Source organism: Hypanus sabinus, chromosome 26, assembly GCF_030144855.1.
Source record: "Hypanus sabinus isolate sHypSab1 chromosome 26, sHypSab1.hap1, whole genome shotgun sequence".
Lineage (NCBI taxonomy): Eukaryota > Metazoa > Chordata > Chondrichthyes > Myliobatiformes > Dasyatidae > Hypanus > Hypanus sabinus.
Window position 1 is genome coordinate 7,303,837 of NC_082731.1, and position 18,489 is coordinate 7,322,325.

General features: G+C 41.2%; 1 protein-coding gene across 3 annotated transcripts in view; it reads left to right on the forward strand.

The window, feature by feature from the left end:
- The window catches only part of LOC132381817 (HHIP-like protein 1), a 105,833-nt gene that overhangs the window by 53,171 nt on the left and 34,173 nt on the right, over positions 1 to 18,489 (forward strand). For all 3 annotated transcript variants that reach the window (XM_059951430.1, XM_059951429.1, XM_059951428.1), the window contains one exon: positions 6,305 to 6,450. In XM_059951430.1, coding sequence (XP_059807413.1) covers positions 6,305 to 6,450 — 146 coding nt within the window. The remainder of the gene's footprint in view (positions 1 to 6,304; positions 6,451 to 18,489) is intronic.

Genomic DNA, 18,489 nt, shown 5'->3' on the forward strand with positions numbered 1-18,489 from the left:
GACACCACCGTCAGAGAGTCCAGTTCCACCCCCACAACATCACTGGCCTTACGAATAAATTTGTTGATTCTGTTGGTGTCTGCTACCCTCAGCCTGCTGCCCCAGCACACAACAGCAAACATGATAGCACTGACCAACACAGCCTCGTAGAACATCCTCAGCATTGTCCGGCAGATGTTAAAGGACCTCAGTCTCCTCAGGAAATAGAGACGGCTCTGACCCTTCTTGTAGACAGCCTCAGTGTTCTTTGACCAGTCCAGTTTATTGTCCATTCGTATCCCCAGGTATTTGTAATCCTCCACCATGTCCACATTGACCCCTTGGTTGGAAACAGGGGTCACTGGTGCCTTAGCTCTCCTCAGGTCCACCTTAGTCTTTTTCACATTAAGCTGCAGATGATTCTGCTCGCACCATGTGACGAAGTTTCCCACCATCGCCCTGTACTCAGCCTCATCTCCCTTGCTGATGCATCCAACTATGGCAGCGTCATCAGAAAACTTCTGAAGATGGCAAGACTCTGTTTTGTAGCTGAAGTCCGAGGTGTAGATGGTGAAGAGATAGGGAGACAGGACAGTCCCCTGTGGAGCCCCAGTGCTGCTGACCACTCTGTCTGACACACAGTGTTGCAAGCGCATGTGCTGTGGTCTGCCAGTCAGGTAATCAATAACCTGTGACACCAGAGAAGCATCCACCTGCATCACTGTCAGCTTCTTGCCCAGCAGAGCAGAGTGAATGGTGTTGAACGCACTGGAGAAATCAAAAAACATGACCCTCACAGTGCTCGCCGGCTTGTCCAGGTGGGCGTAGACGCGGTTCAGCAGGTAGACGATGGCATCCTCAACTCCTAGTTGGGGCTGATAGGCGAACTGGAAGGGGTCTAAGTGTGGTCTAACCAAGATTTGCTTCCTCATTTTGAATATTTGCAGACGTGGAGGTAAGTCATCCAAGTGTTTTGAGCTGAGGAGGATGATAAGTGTGGTCTTTTTCAAGTTGGAATTTAGAACCTATCAGCTAGCAGCTGAGGCCTTCACAAAACCGCATGAGAGCAAGTGTATCCATTTCGATTTGTGCATAACACTGTTCAGTTGGAGTCAGTGCACTTGATGCGAATGCTACCGGTTTCCATACACTACTGCAGTGTTACATGAGCCAAAGGAAGAGGCATCTGCTGAGACCTTGATTACTTTGTTCAGAACAACAAATGCCAATGTTGGTGGAGAGACCAGCTCTGCTGTAAGTGATGAGAACGACTTCTCTTGCAGTGCATCCCAGGTCCAAATGTTTTTCTGTGAGAGGAGGTCATGTCATGGCTTTGTTTTCTCTGCCAAATCTGGAATGAACTTCCCAGCTGGTTTATCATGTCAAGGAAACTGGATTTCTGTTATCTTCAGTTGTTGTTGCATGTTCCGAATTTCTGCCTGTCTGTCTGAATCTGGGTGCACTCCCTCTGAGGACAGTCAGTGGCCTAAGGACTTCACCTTCAACTTTGCAAATTCATATTTTTACTTTTGTTCAGGGTGATTCCAGCCTGTTTTAGTTTCTCCAAGGCAGCTTCCACAATTTTGTCATGTTCCTCACATGACCTCTGAAGATGAGTGTATCATCCACGTGGTAAATTACTCCTTCCTGTCCCTGCAAAATTTGGTTCATCCTCATCTGAAAGAGTTCAGGGCTGATGAGATGCCAAAAGGGCGTCTCTCGAAGGCATAGCATTCATGTAGGGTGAAAATGGTTGTGAGCTTCTGTAACTTGGGAGCTAAATGGATCTGTCAGACCTATGAGTTTGCACTAATTTGGTGAAGAACTTTGCTCCACCCAGTATACCCAATGTGTGCTCAACAGAGGGTAGAATAAACTTCTCCAGCCTCACTGTATTATTCAGTCTTGTTAGATCAACACAGATCGTCACTCTGCCATCTAGCTGGGAAAAGGAACATTGTCCATACACCAATCAGTAGGTCCATTCACTCCAGTAATGATGTCAAACACCTCCATTCTTTCAATTTCAGCTTCGATTTTGTTCATCAGCTGAACTGGTACACACCTCACTGTGGTCAGAGAGTAGGGTGTCACTCCTGGCTTCAGTTGTGTAAGTACTCTTCTTTCAGTACCACAGGCCCGTGCATTGTTTAGTGAATCCACCCTTGCAAAGAGGTTCAGCTTCTCAATGGCATGTCATCACAGTAATGGTAGGAAGAGATTCTGAACAACATAGACGTCCTTTTTTAAAAACTGTTTCTCATTTTTACAGATGGAAATAGCAAATATTCCTTTCACACTGAGCTTATGGTTCCCTGACCCCATCACTTTCTTTGTTGGGTTTAGCTTAACACCTGTTTTCTTCATCAGTTTTGTGAACAGACATTCAGGGATGGCTGTAACATCTGTCGGTATCTACACTGCCTCATTTTGCAACTGAACAATGGTACACCAGCCTTGTCCATTTGAAACTAGCGCCTCAAGGAAAGCTCTCTCTTTGTCTGAATCATGATCCCTTTTGACTTCCTGATGAACTGTTTTTAAGTGGCACTGACTTTTATAATAGCCAACTCTATTTCATTGGTGATATTTTCCTTCTTTTGCTGGACAGAGCTCTTTGACGTGGAATGGAGACTTGCCGCATCTCCTGCAGTTGGACATTTTACCTGCTCTTTGTTTCACTTGTTTGTTTTGTTTGAGCTGAGCTCTACTGTGACCTCTTCCTGTCATCTTTCTGACCGTACCTGTGTCTTGAGTTCTGGCTGTTGCTGACGAACGTTCTCACTCTGCTTGACCATAGTAATAGCTTTATCCAATGTGAGACTTACTTACAACTGAAGTGTTTCTGACAATTTGGTGCACTGTAGCCCAAAAACCATCCTTTCTCTAATGAGCTAATTTCTCAGAATTCTGTATGCACAGTTGTCTGACAGGGCATACAATTCTGTGATTAAGTCATTTATGCTTTCATCTGACTCCTGTTTTCTGGAATTGAATTTTGCCCTCCCATTTATCACATTTCACTTTCCTGTGAAATATTCTTTGAATTTGTCCGGTACTGCTTTGTACTCCTTTTCCTGAGCATCTGTCAGTCCTGATCCACCCATGATGTGATCAGCTTTGTCATCCATGCAGTCTATCAGTGTGCTTACTTGATGCATGAGATTGCATCTCTCAAAGTCCCCTGGTTTAGAGAAATCAAATGACTTGGGGGCCTTTATTAGATATGTAGATGTTGGAGCAGCAGGTGTTTGCTCGATTTTCCTGTTTGTTTATTATTTTATTCTTTTTCTTTCCCTGAAAATTTGACTGACTTCTCTGCTATGTCCTGCCTCTGTGCACTTGCCCAGGCCAGTGGTCCACAGGTTATTACAACATATCCACTTCTGGGTGCAGCTTGAAGGCATTGCCCAACAACCCTGGCCAGGTCTCAGCTAATGCACATAGTTAGAATAGGCAACAGCACTATACAGGCCCTTCGGCCCACAAAGCTGTGTCAAAAATGTCCCTACCTTAGAACTACCCAGGCTTTGCCCATAGCGCTCTATTTTTCTAAGCTCCATGTAGCCATCCAGGAGTCTCTTAAAAGACCCTATCTATTCCACCTCCACCACTGCCGCTGGCAGCCCATTCCACACACTCACCACTCTCTGTGTAAAAAATACTTACCCCTGACATCTTCTCTGTACCTATCTCCAAGCACCTTAAAACTATGCCCTCTCGTGCTAGCCATTTCAGCCTGGGGAAAAGCTTCTGAGTTATCCACACAATCAATGCCTCTCATTATCTTGTACACCTCTATCAAGTCACCTTTCATCCTCCATCACTCCAAGGAGAAAAGGCTGAGTTCACTCAACCTATTCTCATAAGGTATGCTCTCCAATCTAGGCAACATCCTTGTAAATCTCCTCTGCACCCTTTCTATGGTTTCCACATCCTTCCTATAGTGAGGCGTCCAGAATTGAGCACAGTACTCCAAGTGGGGTCTGACCAGGGTCCTATATAGCTGCAACATTACCTCTCAGCTCTTAAACTCAATCCCACGATTGATGAGGGCCAGTGCACCATGTGCCTTCTCAACCACAGAGTCAAACTGCGTAGCTACTTTGAGTGTCCTGTGGTCTCGGACCCCAAGATCCCTCTGATCCTCCACACTGCCAAGAGTCTTGCCATTAGTACTATATTCTGCCATCATATTTGACCTACCAAGATGAACCACCTCACACTTATCTGGGTTGAACGCCATCTGCCACTTCTCAGCCCAGTTTTGCATCCTGTCAATGTCCTGTTGTAACCTCTGACAGCCCTCCACACTATCCACAACACCCCCAAACTTTGTGTCATCAGCAAATTTACTAACCCATCCCTCATCCAGGTCATTTATAAAAAATTCGAAGAGTTGGGGTCCCAGAACAGGTCCCTGAGGCATACACCAGCCTCCACACAGAATATGACCCGTCTACAACCACTCTTTGCCTTCCGTGGGCAAGCCAGTTCTGGATCCATAAATCGATGTCCCCTTGGATCCCATGCCTCCTTACTTTCTCAATAAGCCTCGCATGGGGTACCTTATAGAATGTCTTTCTAAAATCCATATACACTACATCTACTGCTCTACCTTCATCAATATGCTTAGTCACATCCTTAAAAAATTCCATCCGGCTCGTAAGGCATGACCTGCCTTTGTCAAAGCCAAATTTCTAATCAAATTATGTGACTCCAAATGTTCATAAATCCTGCCTCTCAGGATCTTCTCCATCAACTTACCAACCATTGAAGTAAGACTCACTGGCCTATAATTTCCTGGGCTATCCCTACTCCATTTCTTGAATAAGGGTTGCTCAGTGTCTGGATATTTTTCATAGATATATGCAAACAAGAACATAAATTCTTTCTTGCTGAGGATCTCACTTGGTCTGTAGCACCAGTTCATGGATGATCAACCACGTGCGTTTGTTATTGAAGTACGATGCAGAGCACACCACAACGCCGACATATAGGATACTCCACAGAAGTGTATTGATAACCTCGCTTATACAGTACATGTGAGTGGCTAACTGAGTGCCATAGGAATAACACTAGAAACTGCCACTACATCAAGTATATTTAAATATTCACAAGCTTAGATGCCCATGAACAGTGTTATTGCAGTGTGTATTACACTGAATTGGGTTATGTTGGTTGGGGTGACATGGTGTCTCTGATACCCCTTCTCTGACTCTGTTTCAGTTGGAACATTGAACAGTGCCTCACCCTTGGCCCATAACATCTGTGCTGAATACAATCCCAAATTGAGCTAAATCTTTTCTGTCATATCTCTCTGTTCCCTTCATATCTATGTGTCTGTCTGACAGCCTCTTAAACTCTATTGCATCTACTTCCATCAAAGCCTCTGGCAGTCCATTCCAGTCACCTACATCAAAGTTCAAAGGAAATTAATGATCAAAGTACATATAAGTTACCATATACATCCCTGAGGTTTGTTTTCTTGTGGGCATACTCAATAAAGCTATAATTGAATAATACACAATAGAATCAATGAAAGACTGCACCAACTTGGGTACTCACCCAGTGTGCAAAGGACAACAAGATGTTAAAATACAAAAAGAAAGAAATAATAATACTAAATAATAAACAATCTTGAGAATATGAGATAGAGAGTCCTTGAAAGTTGTGAAAACATTTCAGTGATGGGTCAAGTAGAGTTGAGTGAATATATCCCCTCTGTTCAAGAGCCTGATGGTCGAGGGATAATAGCTACTCCTGAACCTGGTGCTGTGAGTCCTGATACTCTTGTACCTTCTTTCTAATGGCAGCAGTGGGAAGAGGTAATGGCCTGGGTGGTGGGGGTCCGTGATAGATGCTGCTTTCTTGTGACAGCTTTCATGTAGATATGCACAGTGGTGGGGAGGGCTTTATATGCAATGGACTGGGCCGTATCAATGCATCACACACAAAATGCTGGAGGAACTCAGCAGGCCAAGGTGTGTGTGTGTGTGTGTGTGTGTGTGTGTGTGTGTGTGTGTGTGTGTGTGTGTGTGTGTGTGTGTGTCCCATCTCAACCTCAAATACTCCATCTCACACTTCCCTGGATTAAACTCAAATTACTCCTGTTCAGTGGAGTGCTATGCTGTACTCCACTATCTCATTGAATCATATGTGTGACATGGTGTATGTATCGCCTGTCTAAACTGGCTTGTATTGTGTGGTAAAATGTGTGTATTGCTCTCTGAATGGCTTTTATTGGGTGACATGGTGTATGCATTGCGCACTCTGTGTTATCTGACGCATGGTATAACCTCTCTGACCCCGCTCTGTGTTTCAGGCGTCTCATGGCTCTCAAGGAGGATGCTGGTTCTGGGAGGTGGCAATATCAGGAGATTTGTATGGGCAGTGCCAAAGTCTGCAACTTCCCTAAGCTCATCAATAACTACTATCAGTACATCATCTCATTTGCTGAAGATGAGGCAGGTAACATCTCTGATAAACTCCAACTACCATCTCCTGTTTGTATCCCAGGAGCCCTCCCCTATCCCTGTGCAATGCTGTGGGGGGCGACATCCCCGCTCGAGTGTTCAGTGCAGGAGGAAGCAGAAACCACTTCTTCCCACCCCCATTGTCAGACTTCGGAACCCATGAATACTAACTTATTATTCTCTTTCTACATTAAATTGTAGTAATTTTTATGCCTTTATACAGCACTGCTGTCACAAAACAACACATTTCACACTAAGTCAGTGACAAAAAAGATCTGATACAAATGATCAAATACTGCAGGTGCTGAAAATTTGAAACACAGATTGCTGGAAACACTCAGTCATGCAGCATCTGTGGAGAGAGATAGAATTAATCTTGTAGTCAAAGACCCTTCATTATCTTCAAAACATTAGCTGTCTTTCTACAGACTTGCACAAATGCTATGTTTATTTTGTTTATTTTTGTAACCTAGGTTATGTGTAATTTAGGTTAAGTTTAAGTTAATTTATGAACATAGAACAGTACAACATTGTACAGGCTTTTTGGCCTATGATGTCATGCCAAACTTTTAACCTACTCCAAGATTAATTCAACCCTCCCCTCCCACATAGCCCTCCATTTTCTTTCTTCCATCCATGAGCCCACCAGAGAGTCTCACCAATGTCCTAAATGAATCTGCTTCCAACAACACCCCTAAAAGCATGCCCATGCACCCACCATTACCCATGCAATATACCTGTCATCCTTCCAAACACCCTAAAGCCATACCTCCATCACAGTAGCCATTTCTACCCTAGGGAAATGTCCCTGGCTCTCCACTTTATCCATGCCTGCCACCATGCCCCACATCTCCACTGTCACCTCTCATCATGTTTATAATGTACAAAAGCTAACTGTCATGGCATTTATATCTTAGATATGTACCAAATGCACTACCTTACTTTCCCTTTCCTATTTTCTAATTATGATTTATAATTAAAATTTTTATTATAATTATTTTGATTTGTACTTCAGGGAGCGCCAAGTGCAGAAACAGATATCACTGTGATGATTGTACGCTCTAGTATCAATTGTTTGGTGACAATAAAATAAAGTAAAGTAAAGTAATAAAGTAAATACCTCTTAAAAAAACTTGAACTTGGGATGCTGTCTAACCTGCAGAATGTTTTTGACATATTTCTGCATCCACTTTGCATTTCCATAATGCCTTTCACATCTCCCAAAACACACCGAAAAATAGCAACCACAGAATTCCAACATATAAACAGAAAATGCTGGTGAAAGATCATCAATCTAAGATACATCTCTTTACGCACATTGCTTGACAGTCTGAGTGTTTCAAGCGTTTTCTGTGTATTTCTGAATTCAGTTGACCTTAGGTTGGGTGCATGTTACTGGTCAGAGATTTGGAATCAGGGACCTACATCAGTTCACAGATTCCCAGCTTTCCCAATTCCTGGAATTCTATAACTGGCTGAAATTAGTGCAGTTTTGTCTGACAACTGCAATGTGTTGGGACTGGGTACCACAGCCAGAGTGCTCAGAACTGTGAGGGAAGGTGTCAAGGGAACTGAAGTAAATTAAGATGGCACTGGTGAGACACAGTGATGACAACTACTCAATTAATCACTCTTCTTATTGAAAGTGATCACTACAATCGATATCCTTTCAGCGTTGAGCTTTTGAACTGGTATTTTTGACCTGGTTTTTTTATGTTGTGTGAACTGAAATCTCAAAGGTGCAGGACGGTTGAGGCAGGGCAAGTCTGAGAGGGGGAGCGAGCTAACGTGTGGCGCTTGCTGGAGCGGACCTTGAGCTGATTTGCAGTGGCAGATCTAAGGCGAGGCAGAGTTGAAGCGGTGGGGCCTGGGCCCGAGAGCAAGGAGTGAATTGATGTTTGACAGATTTAAATGCCAGAGGCAGATTGGAAAGCTCAGGGTATTAGGGCCGATGTTTAGTTCCCTGCTCGGTGAGCGTACTTGTCTCTATGCTAAACTGAGGTTGTGGCTCGCAACTAACAGGACCGGCTGCAGTGATGAACTGGTGTGAACTTTAGTTCCGAATTTTATTTGCTTTATTCCTATTGTTTGCAAATTGGGTGTTTGATGTTCTTTTTTTTAATGAGTTCTATATGATTTTTTGTTTTGTGGCAGCCTGTAAGGAGACAATCTCAAGGTTTTGTAAATTGTAGGTACTTAGTACAGCATATATAGTATAGATATATAGTATAGTCACACTGTCTCACAGCAAGCTCGTATGAGGCCCCAAGTGTGTGTAACCGAGGTAACATCACAATTTGGAAACCTCCCTCCAGTAACTTACTGGGGACTATGATCTGTGCCCCACATCCACCAGTCTCTCCCCCTCCAACCTGCCTTCAACTTCTCCTCCCCTTCTGTGTTTATCCAACTTCTGAAACTCCTTCTTGCTGTTACTCTCGATCCCTTGTTGTGGGAGCAGGTCCCCGGACTCACTGCTCTGTGGAGAAATTTGTTACTGGATTCATTAGCTCTCCTCCTCCTTCTCAGATCTCTGTCCCTTCCCTTTGCTCCCTACACTTACTCTCCATGCTCCGGTCTGCCCCTCCCTCCCCCTTCCTCATTTCCCACATCTCCTTCTTGCCTCCTTCAAACTGTCCTCCATCCCTCACACCCCCCCCCCTTCATTCCTCTCTCCTCTTGGAGGTATGGTAATGGCATAATGACTAATAGCAGCAGCGATTGGAAGATGGGGGTTCGATTCCCGCTGTTCCCTGTATGTTCTCCCCTGGACAGAGTGGGTTTCCTCCAGGTGCTCTGGTTTCCTCCCATATTCTAAAATGCATATGAGTTGCAGGTGCTGGAAGCATGCTGATTCTTGTAGTCTGCCCCCAGCACATCCTCAGGATGTGTTGGTCATTGATACAAACGATGCATTTCACTGTGTGCTTCAATGTGCATACAACAAGTAAAGGTAATCTTTAATATTAAGCTTTAATCCCTTTTACCTTTCCATAAAATACTGCCATCTCTTTCTCCTCCTCCCTCCTTCCCCTCTATCTATCTTCCCTATTCCTTAGTTCCAATCTTCTTCCCCCTCTTCCCCCCCTCCCATTCTTGCCTGGCCTTTATTGCAGAAACAACCCCCCTCCCACTACCCCGCCAGAGCCTCTTGGGAGGGGGGAAGCACTTGGTGCCTGTCGGACAGTGACAGTGAGGTCATCCTGTTGGTCACTGCATCACTAGGGACAGGGCTCACTAGGGACAGTTAACAACAGTCAAAGTGAACTGTCATGTCTGAGGTGGTTCACCAAGCCACATTTAGAGTCACAGAGTAATAGAAATGGGCCCTTTGGACTGCTGATGTCTCTGTACTAATCCCAGTTACCAGCATTTGGCCCGTAATTTTTCATGCCTTGGTGATTGCCTGTGAGGTTCTCTGACTCCAGATGTGATTAAGCTAGAGAAGGTGCAGGGAAGATTCACTAGCATGTTGCTTGGGTTGGAGGGCAGCCCTTCTTACCAGGAGAGATTGGTGGCACTACCTCTGTTTCCTTGAGTGGTGACGCAACAGACATATTTATATAAAATTACAGTGTACAGGTTGACCACCAATTTTCTGGAAACTAATTGTTTGGCACCTCTTTCAATACGGATGAAATTATGAGACAGAGTTTAGTGGATGGCCATCAGAATGCACTGTGTGTCGCACACGCAGCAGCATCTGTGGTGAGACTCATTTTGACAAAAGCACGCTGGTTTTATTATTTACATTGCACTTGTTGGTGGAATCCCAATACTTTGTGCTTACTTCTGCTTATTTTATGTAATTTAACCGTAGCTATGGCTTCGAAGATAAATGCAAGTACTAGTGATGGGGTCAAATGTAAACATCAGTCCAGGAGAAGGTTGAAATGGTGAAAGAACTGCACCAGGTATTTCTGTGTGTGAGCTGTGTGACTTGTATGGCATTAGTTTGTTAACTGTATATGATATGAAGCACCAAAGAGGAAAAAATTTGCAATTCTAAAACAGTGATTTGCTAAGCAAATGAGCATTAGAAAAACTATGGAAGTTGGTAAGAGCACTGAGCATGATCGAGTGATGATTGAATGGTTTCATCAGTGTCGGAGTGGTGAAGTTGAGTATGATAATGAACCAAGCATAAGTTGTTCCACAAAGAACTTAAATTAGAACATGTGTGCAACCATAGTGAAGAATGGCTTCAAAGGTTTAAGAAGCACCTTGGAATTTCCATACATAATTTATGTGGAAATAAACTGTCTGCAAACCATGAAGAGGCTACCGAGTCTTGGATGAACTCGCAAAGCTCATAGCTGACAGAAACCTCAGCCCTGAGCAGGTGTATACTGCATATGAAACTACATTATACTAGTGATACATACCTAGGAAAACATTCAAACAATGATTCCAGAGGATTCAAACAATCTAAGGACAGAGTACCCATTTTAGGGTGCAACAACTCAGCAGGTACTCACAGATGAAAACCACAGGTGATTAGGAAAAATCAGGCCTAGGGCCTTGAAAGGTGTTTAAAATTTACCCAGAAACATATTGCACAAATAAAAATGGTTGGATTACCACTGATTTTATGTTGAAGTGGTTTGAAAAATATTTAGTGCCTGAAACCAGAGCACATTGCACATCAGTAGGGCTACCCGAAGATTGCAAAATTCTTCTTATTTTTGGATAACTTTTCACCTCACCCCAAAGCTGAATTCCTGTTTAAGATTAATGTTTCACAGTGTATTTGCCACCAAACTGTACATCGCTCATCCAATCCCAAGACCAAGGAGCACTCTCTAAAGGCCAAGTAATGCTCACTTTTCATGAAAGGTCTGTTAGATGCGGTGAATGTTGGCAATTCTGTACAGAATTTAGCATGGAGGACATTCTTTGGTTCATTGCTCAAGGGTGGGAGAAGGTACAGCCTTCAACACTAAAGAATGACTGGCACATGTTCTGGCCTGCGTTTATGTTTGCTAATGCGCCTGAAGAAAAGCTTGACGATTTTACAGCATTTCGTGTACCAAAGGAGAAAGTAATTATTCATGATTTGCTTGCATATGCAAAAAGTGATACTAGACCTGCTGTCAAAGATATAGCAAGTAGTCTTAACGAAGAAGATCTACATGAGTGGATGATGTTTGACAGTGAAACACCTGTTGTGCATCACCGTACAGAATCGGAAATTATAGGCAGTGTTCTGAATCCTGATTTTAAAACTCTGCAAGTGATGAAGATGGCAGTGAAGACGATAAAACTGAAAGGTTTACTGTTGACAAGTTAATTGAGTTGTTGGGTGATTTAATCAAAGGGTTAGAGAAACGTAATTTGTGAAGGAACAAGAGCTAATGAATTTTTATTTGATGCAAGAAAAATTACACTGGAAAAGATAAAAACACATGAATCAACTTCACCTGGATGAAATGTTTGCAAAAATAACTGAGAAGAGACATTCTTTGTAAACACAGTAATTAATAAGTTTATATTTAATTTTTAATTAATCCTTTTTAAGCTTCTGCAGTCCATTTTTGGTATTATTATTGCATGACCTCTTTTAATCCTGCAAAATCTTGCAAGTCTCAGGAACCAAGGATGGATGCCGGAAAATCAGTGGTCAACCTTTATATAGAATAGATACCTAGTGTCTAAAACTATAGAGATCCAGCACAGTGATCTAAGATGAGAGGATAGAGGTTTAAAGGGGGGGTAAACTTTTCACACACACAGTAGTTGGTATTTGGAATGAGCTGTCAGAAGAGGTGGTAGAGAAGAACATTTAAGATTAGGAGAGCAACACCTCATATTAAGATATCTGTAGAATTAGACCATAAGACCTAGGAGCAGAATTAGGCCATTCAGCCCATTGATTCTGCTCTGCCATTATGGCTGATCCTGGATCCCGCTCAACCCCATACACCTGCCTTCATGCCATATCATTTAATGCTTAACCAAATGGGTAACTATCAAATATACCTTAAATATACCCATGAACTTGGCCTCCACTGCAGTCTGTGGCAGAACCTTCCACAGATTTGCCACTCTCTGGCAAAAAAAATTCCTCCTTACCTCTGTTCTAAAAGGTCACTCCCCAATTTTGAATCTGTGCCCTCTGGTTTTTGATACCCCACCATAGGAAACATCTTCTCCACGACCACTGGAATCACCCTCGTGAACCTCCTCTGGACTCTCTCCAATGACAACACATCTTTTCTGAGGTACGGGGCCCAAAACTATTGGCAGTACTCCAAATGCAACCTGACTAGTGTCATATAGAGCTTCAGCATTATCTCCTTGCTTCTATATCCTATTCCCCTTGAAATAAACGCCAACATTGCATTTGCCTTCTTTACCACAGACTCAACATGTAAATTAATCTTCTGGGAGTCTTGCACAAGGACTCCTAAGTCCCTTTGCACCTCTGATGTTTGAATTTTCTTCCCATTTAGATAATAGTCTACACTTTTGTTCCTTTTACCAAAATGCACTATCATGTTTCCCAGCACTATTCCAGCTGCAAACATTTTTGCCCATTCTTCCGACTTGTCTAAGTCCTTCTGCAATTGCATTGCTTCCTCAGCACTACTTACCCATCCATCTAGCTTCATATATTCCACAAACTTTACCACAAGACATCAGTTCCATGATCTAAATCAATGACAACCAATGTGAAAAGCAGCAGTCCCAATACTGACCCCTGAGGAACACCACTAGTCACCGGCAGCCTGACAGAGCCTCGTGTGGCACCTTATCAAATACCTTCTGAAAATCCAAGTAAATAACATCCACTGCATCTACTTTGTAACTTGTATCTACCCTGCTTGTAACTTCCTTGAAAACTCTTAACAGATTTGTAAGACAAGATTTCCCTTTACAAGAACCATACTGACTTTAGTCTCCAAGTACCCGAAAACCTCATCCTTAATAATAGACTCCCAACACTTTTCCAACTACTGATGTTAAACTAACTGGTCTATAATTCTGTTTCTTTTTTTTGTAATTTATTTTTTACTGAAATTCATCATCAAACAAACATTTCATTAAGATGTATTTCAGATATTGTACATATATATGATATATGTCATATATGCCACAAATCTGCACATAATATTTATCTGAGGTATACACTTATAGAAAAGAGAGGAAAGAAAGAACAAGCAAAAGGAGAAAATTGTACAAGTAGGGAGTGATCTTTTTCTTACAACTTATTCATTGATTTGTGAGAATAAAATCAGGTGTATGAGGTGTTATGTAGTTAAACCATCTTTCCCAGTGGGAATCAAATTGTTCCAACTTATGATTAACAGATGCTGTTATCTTCTCCATTTTGTAAATGTTCATTGTAATTTCCATCCATGCATTTAAAGTTGGGCTGTCCTGTGATAACCATTTCCTTGTAAGAGCCTTTTTACCAGTCATCAGCAGTATATTCATTAAATATTTATCTCTTTTCAACCATTCTTGAGGTATATACCCAAAATATATAGTCTTATTTTCTAGGGGTATTTCACATTTAAAGAATACTTGTAGGGCATTGTATATCCCACTCCAATAGTCTTTGATTACGGGGCATTCCCAGAAAACATGATAATAGTTTGCATTTTGATTTCTACAATTTCTCCAGCAAACAGGGATTTCTATCATAATGGGATTTCTGAGAAGGTGTAATAAAATATCAAGTTTTTCCATCTGAATTCCTTCCATTTCTGTCAACTGGTACACTTCCACTGATACCTCCATATTATTGTCCATTTTTCCTCAGATTATCCCTCCTTCCTTCTCCCATTTTGTTTTAATGTATGAAGTTGAATGTGTTTTAAGATTTGACAAACCCTTATAGATGCTTGAAATGATTCTACTACTGTTATCTGAATTATATGCTTTTCTAAAGAGCTCTATCAAACATGTACTTGCCTTGGTTACATTTTTAACTGTCCTATTAACATATTGTCACGTCTGTAAATACCGATAAAAGTCTTATTTTTCTAATAAGTGTTTCTCTTTGAGCATTTCAAAACTGAACGGTGTTTCTTCTTTCATTATATTGCAAAGAACTGTTATTCCTTTAGCTACCCAGTCCTATGATCTAGCATCCAGTTTATTTGGCATAAAATCCGAGTCACTGTGGTGACCTAATTGCAGGAAGGATATTAAGAAGGTTGACAGATTGCAGAGAAGGTTTACAAGGATGCTGCCGGGACTTGAGAAACGTGAGTTTCAGAGTAAGGTTGAATAAGTTAGGACTTTATTCCCTGGAGCGTAAAAGAATGAGGGGAGTTTTGATAGAGGTATATAAAATTATGATGGGTATAGACAGAGTGAATGCAAGCAGGCTTTTTCCACTGAGGCTAGGGGAGAAAAAAAGAGGACATGGGTTAAGGGTGAAGGGGGAAAAGTTTAAAGGGAACCTTGGGAGGGGCTTCTTCACACACAGTGTGGTGTGAGTGTGGAATGAGCTGCTAGATGAAGTGGTCAATTCAGGCTCACTTTTAGCATTTATGGAAAAACTTGGACAGGTACATGGATGAGAGGGGTATGGAAGGACATGGTCCAGGTGCAGGTCAGTGGGACTAGGCAGAAAAATGGTTCAACACAGCCAAGAAGGGCCAAAGGGCCTGTTTCTGTGCTGTAATGTTCTATGGTTCATATGCACCATTTAAGAATTGCAATATTTCCCTCTAGTTTATATTCTTTTATAATAGTTCCTCATATTTTAAAAGTCCATTTCACCCATGGGTTATCAATAGTATTTATGTACCTTTGTAGGTTGTTAACAGCCAAAATTGCTTGTGTGGGGATGGGAAGTACCCGCTCCTCAATGTTTTTCCATTCAGCATCATACGATGGGTTGCACCAACATATCACAGCTCTCAACTGTGCTGCAAAATAATAATCTCTAAGAGAAGGTAGGCCACATCCCCCCTTTTCCTTGGCTAACTGCAAACTTTTGAGACGAGCTCTAGGCCTTTTACTTTGCCAAATATATCTTGATAACGTTTTGTTCCATTCATTGAATTGATTTTGATTAATCTGTCTTGGTAGTGTCTGAGAAAGATATAATAGTCTGGGCAGTATATTCATTTTAATAGATTCAGTCCTTGAACTGAGACTAAAAAAAAGGAATTAGGTTCCATCTTGTTACATCTTTCTTAATTTTTTTATATATAGGCTGATAATTGCATTCTAATAATTTTGCCAAATCTTTTGGCATAATGATGCCCAGATGTTTGAAAGACTCCGTTTCCCAGGGATATCTACTTCCAATTTTTCTTGGTAGGCTATAGTTAGATAGATAAACGTAATTAGGTTTTATCTATGTTGATCTTGTATCCTGAAAGTTGACCATATTGTTCAAAGGATTGCATCAATTTAAGTAAGGAGTATGTTGGTTGCCCTAGATAGATCAAAATGTCATCCGCGTAACAGGCCAATTTATGCTCTGTCCCTTTAATTTCCCTGATATCTTCATTTTGTCTGATGTATTGAGCTAATGGTTCCAGATATAATGCGAAGAGTAACGGTGACCATGCACAACCCTGTCTTGTGCCCCTTTCTAGGGTAAAACTATTTGATAAATATCCATTGATTTTAATCCTAGCAGTAGGGTTGTCATATAGTGCCTGTATAGTTTTAATAACTGTGTCATGGAAACAAAATTCTGTAAAGAAAATTCCAATTAACTGAATCAAATGCCTTTTCAGCATCCACGATAATCACTATTGCTTCAATTTTATTTTTTTGTATATAATCCATGATGTAAATGTGTTCTTCGTATATTGACTTGTGTTTGGCATTGTTGTATAAAACCTGTTGATCGTTATGTATCAGTATGGATAGAAACTCTTCTAATCGTTTGGCCATGATGGAGGTAAATAATCTATAATCTACCTTAAGAATGGATATTGGTCTAAATGACCCACGTTACATTTTATCCTTGCCTTCTTTCAATATAGCTGAGATTATCACTTTCTTCCAGCTGGGTGGCATTTGTGCCTTTTTTAGAGCCCTATTCAGTGTGGGGAGTAAGACAGGAATTAACACATTTTTAAATTCTTTGTACCACTCTGCCATATACCCATCTAATCCTGGTGACTTGCTTAATTTAAGACTAGTAATTTCAGCCTTTATTTTAATTTCAGTTATGTCAGCAGTGATCATTCTATTTTGTTCTTCGCTTGAAGTGGGTAACTCTAGAGAATTCAGGAAGGTGTCAATTTGGGTTATGCTTACCCCTGGAACTTTGGAATATAGAGTTTTGTAAAACACTTCAAAGGCTTCTTGAATTTCACTTAGCTTATTTTTTTAATCATTTTTGTTCTTGGATCCCTAATTCTATGAATTGTATTTTCTGCTATCTTTTTTTTTCAGTTTCCATGCCAGTATTTTCATAGATTTAGATCCACTTTCATAATGTCTGTTTAAGAAACATTAAATTTTTCCTGATTTCTTACATAGCCGAACTATTAATTTCATTCCTAATTTTTAAAATTTCCCCAATGTATCCTGTGCCAAGTTCAGTTTGTGTTTTTTCTCTAGTTCCTTCAGCCTATTTTGTAATTCCTCTTATGTTTTATTCCTTATTTTTTTCTTATATGAAGATATCGCTATAATTTTCCCTCTTAAAACAGCCTTTAGAGAATCCCATAGAATGGGAGGTGAAACCGCTCCATTATCATTGAATTCTAAGTAAAGGCCAATTTCTTTTTTAATTTGTTCCTTAAAATAGGGATCATTGAATAGACTTGAATTTAGTTTCCAAATAGTGTTCTTTGTTTGTAGGTCAAAATCAACAAATAAATATATAGGTGCATGGTCACTTACATCTGTTGTTCCAATTCCACAGGTGTTTATTTTGTCTTTGTCTTTTCCAAATGTTATGAAATAGTCTATTCTTGTATATACAGAATGTGGAGCAGAATAATGAGTGTAATCCCTTCTGTCGGGGAAAAGGTCCCTCCATGTATCAATTAAAACAACATCCTCAAAAATTGTATTAACTTTCTTATGTAAGGATTTTGTTTCATAGGTTTTTATAATTTCCTTTCTTTTCCCTTCCTCCCTTTTTAAAAAGTGGAGTGACATTTGCAATTTTCCAGTCCTCTGGGACCATGCCCAAATCAAGTGATTCTTGAAAGATCATGACCTATTGCATCCATTATCTATTCAGCAACCTCTCTCAGGACTCTGGGATGTAGTCCATCTGGTCTAAGTGAATTCCACCTGAGGACTGTTTTCCTTTGTGATAGCAATGGCTCTCACTCCTGCTCCCTGGCACTCACGGACCTCTGGAACACTGCTATTGTGTCCACAATGAAGACTGATGCAAAGTACCCATTAAGTTCATCTGCTATTTCTTTGCCCCCATTACTACCTCACCAGCAACATTTCCAATGGCCCAATATCAACTTCCACATCCCTTTATATAACTGAAAAATCTTTTAGTACTCTGCTTTATGTTTTTGGCTTGTTTGCCCACATATTTAGTCTCTTCCCTTTTTATAGCTTTTTAAGTTGCCTTTTATTGGAATTTAGAAGCGTCCCAATCACTCAACTTCCCATTCACTTGTGCTACCTTGTATGCCTTTTTTTTGGCTTTTATGCAGTCCTTTACTTCCCTTGTCAGCCGTGGTTGCCTACCCCTGCTATTTGAGAACGACTACTTCTGTGGGATGTATCAATCTTGATCCTTGTGAACTATTTCCAGAAACTTCAGCCTTCTCTGCTCTGCTGTCATCCCTGCTGGTATCCTCCTCCAATCCACCTGGGCAAGCTCCTCTCTCACGCCTCTGTAATTCCCTTTATTCCATTGCGATACTGATACATGTGACTTGTGCTTCTCCCTCTTAAATTGCAGTATGAATTCAATCGTATTGTGTTCACTGCCTCCTTAGGGTTCCTTTATATTAAGCTTCCTAATGGGATCTGGGTTATTACACAACACCCAATCTAAGATGGCCTTTCCCCTAGTAGGCTCAAGCACAAGCTGCTCTAAAAAGCCGTCTCGTAGGCATTGAATAAATTCCCTCCCTTG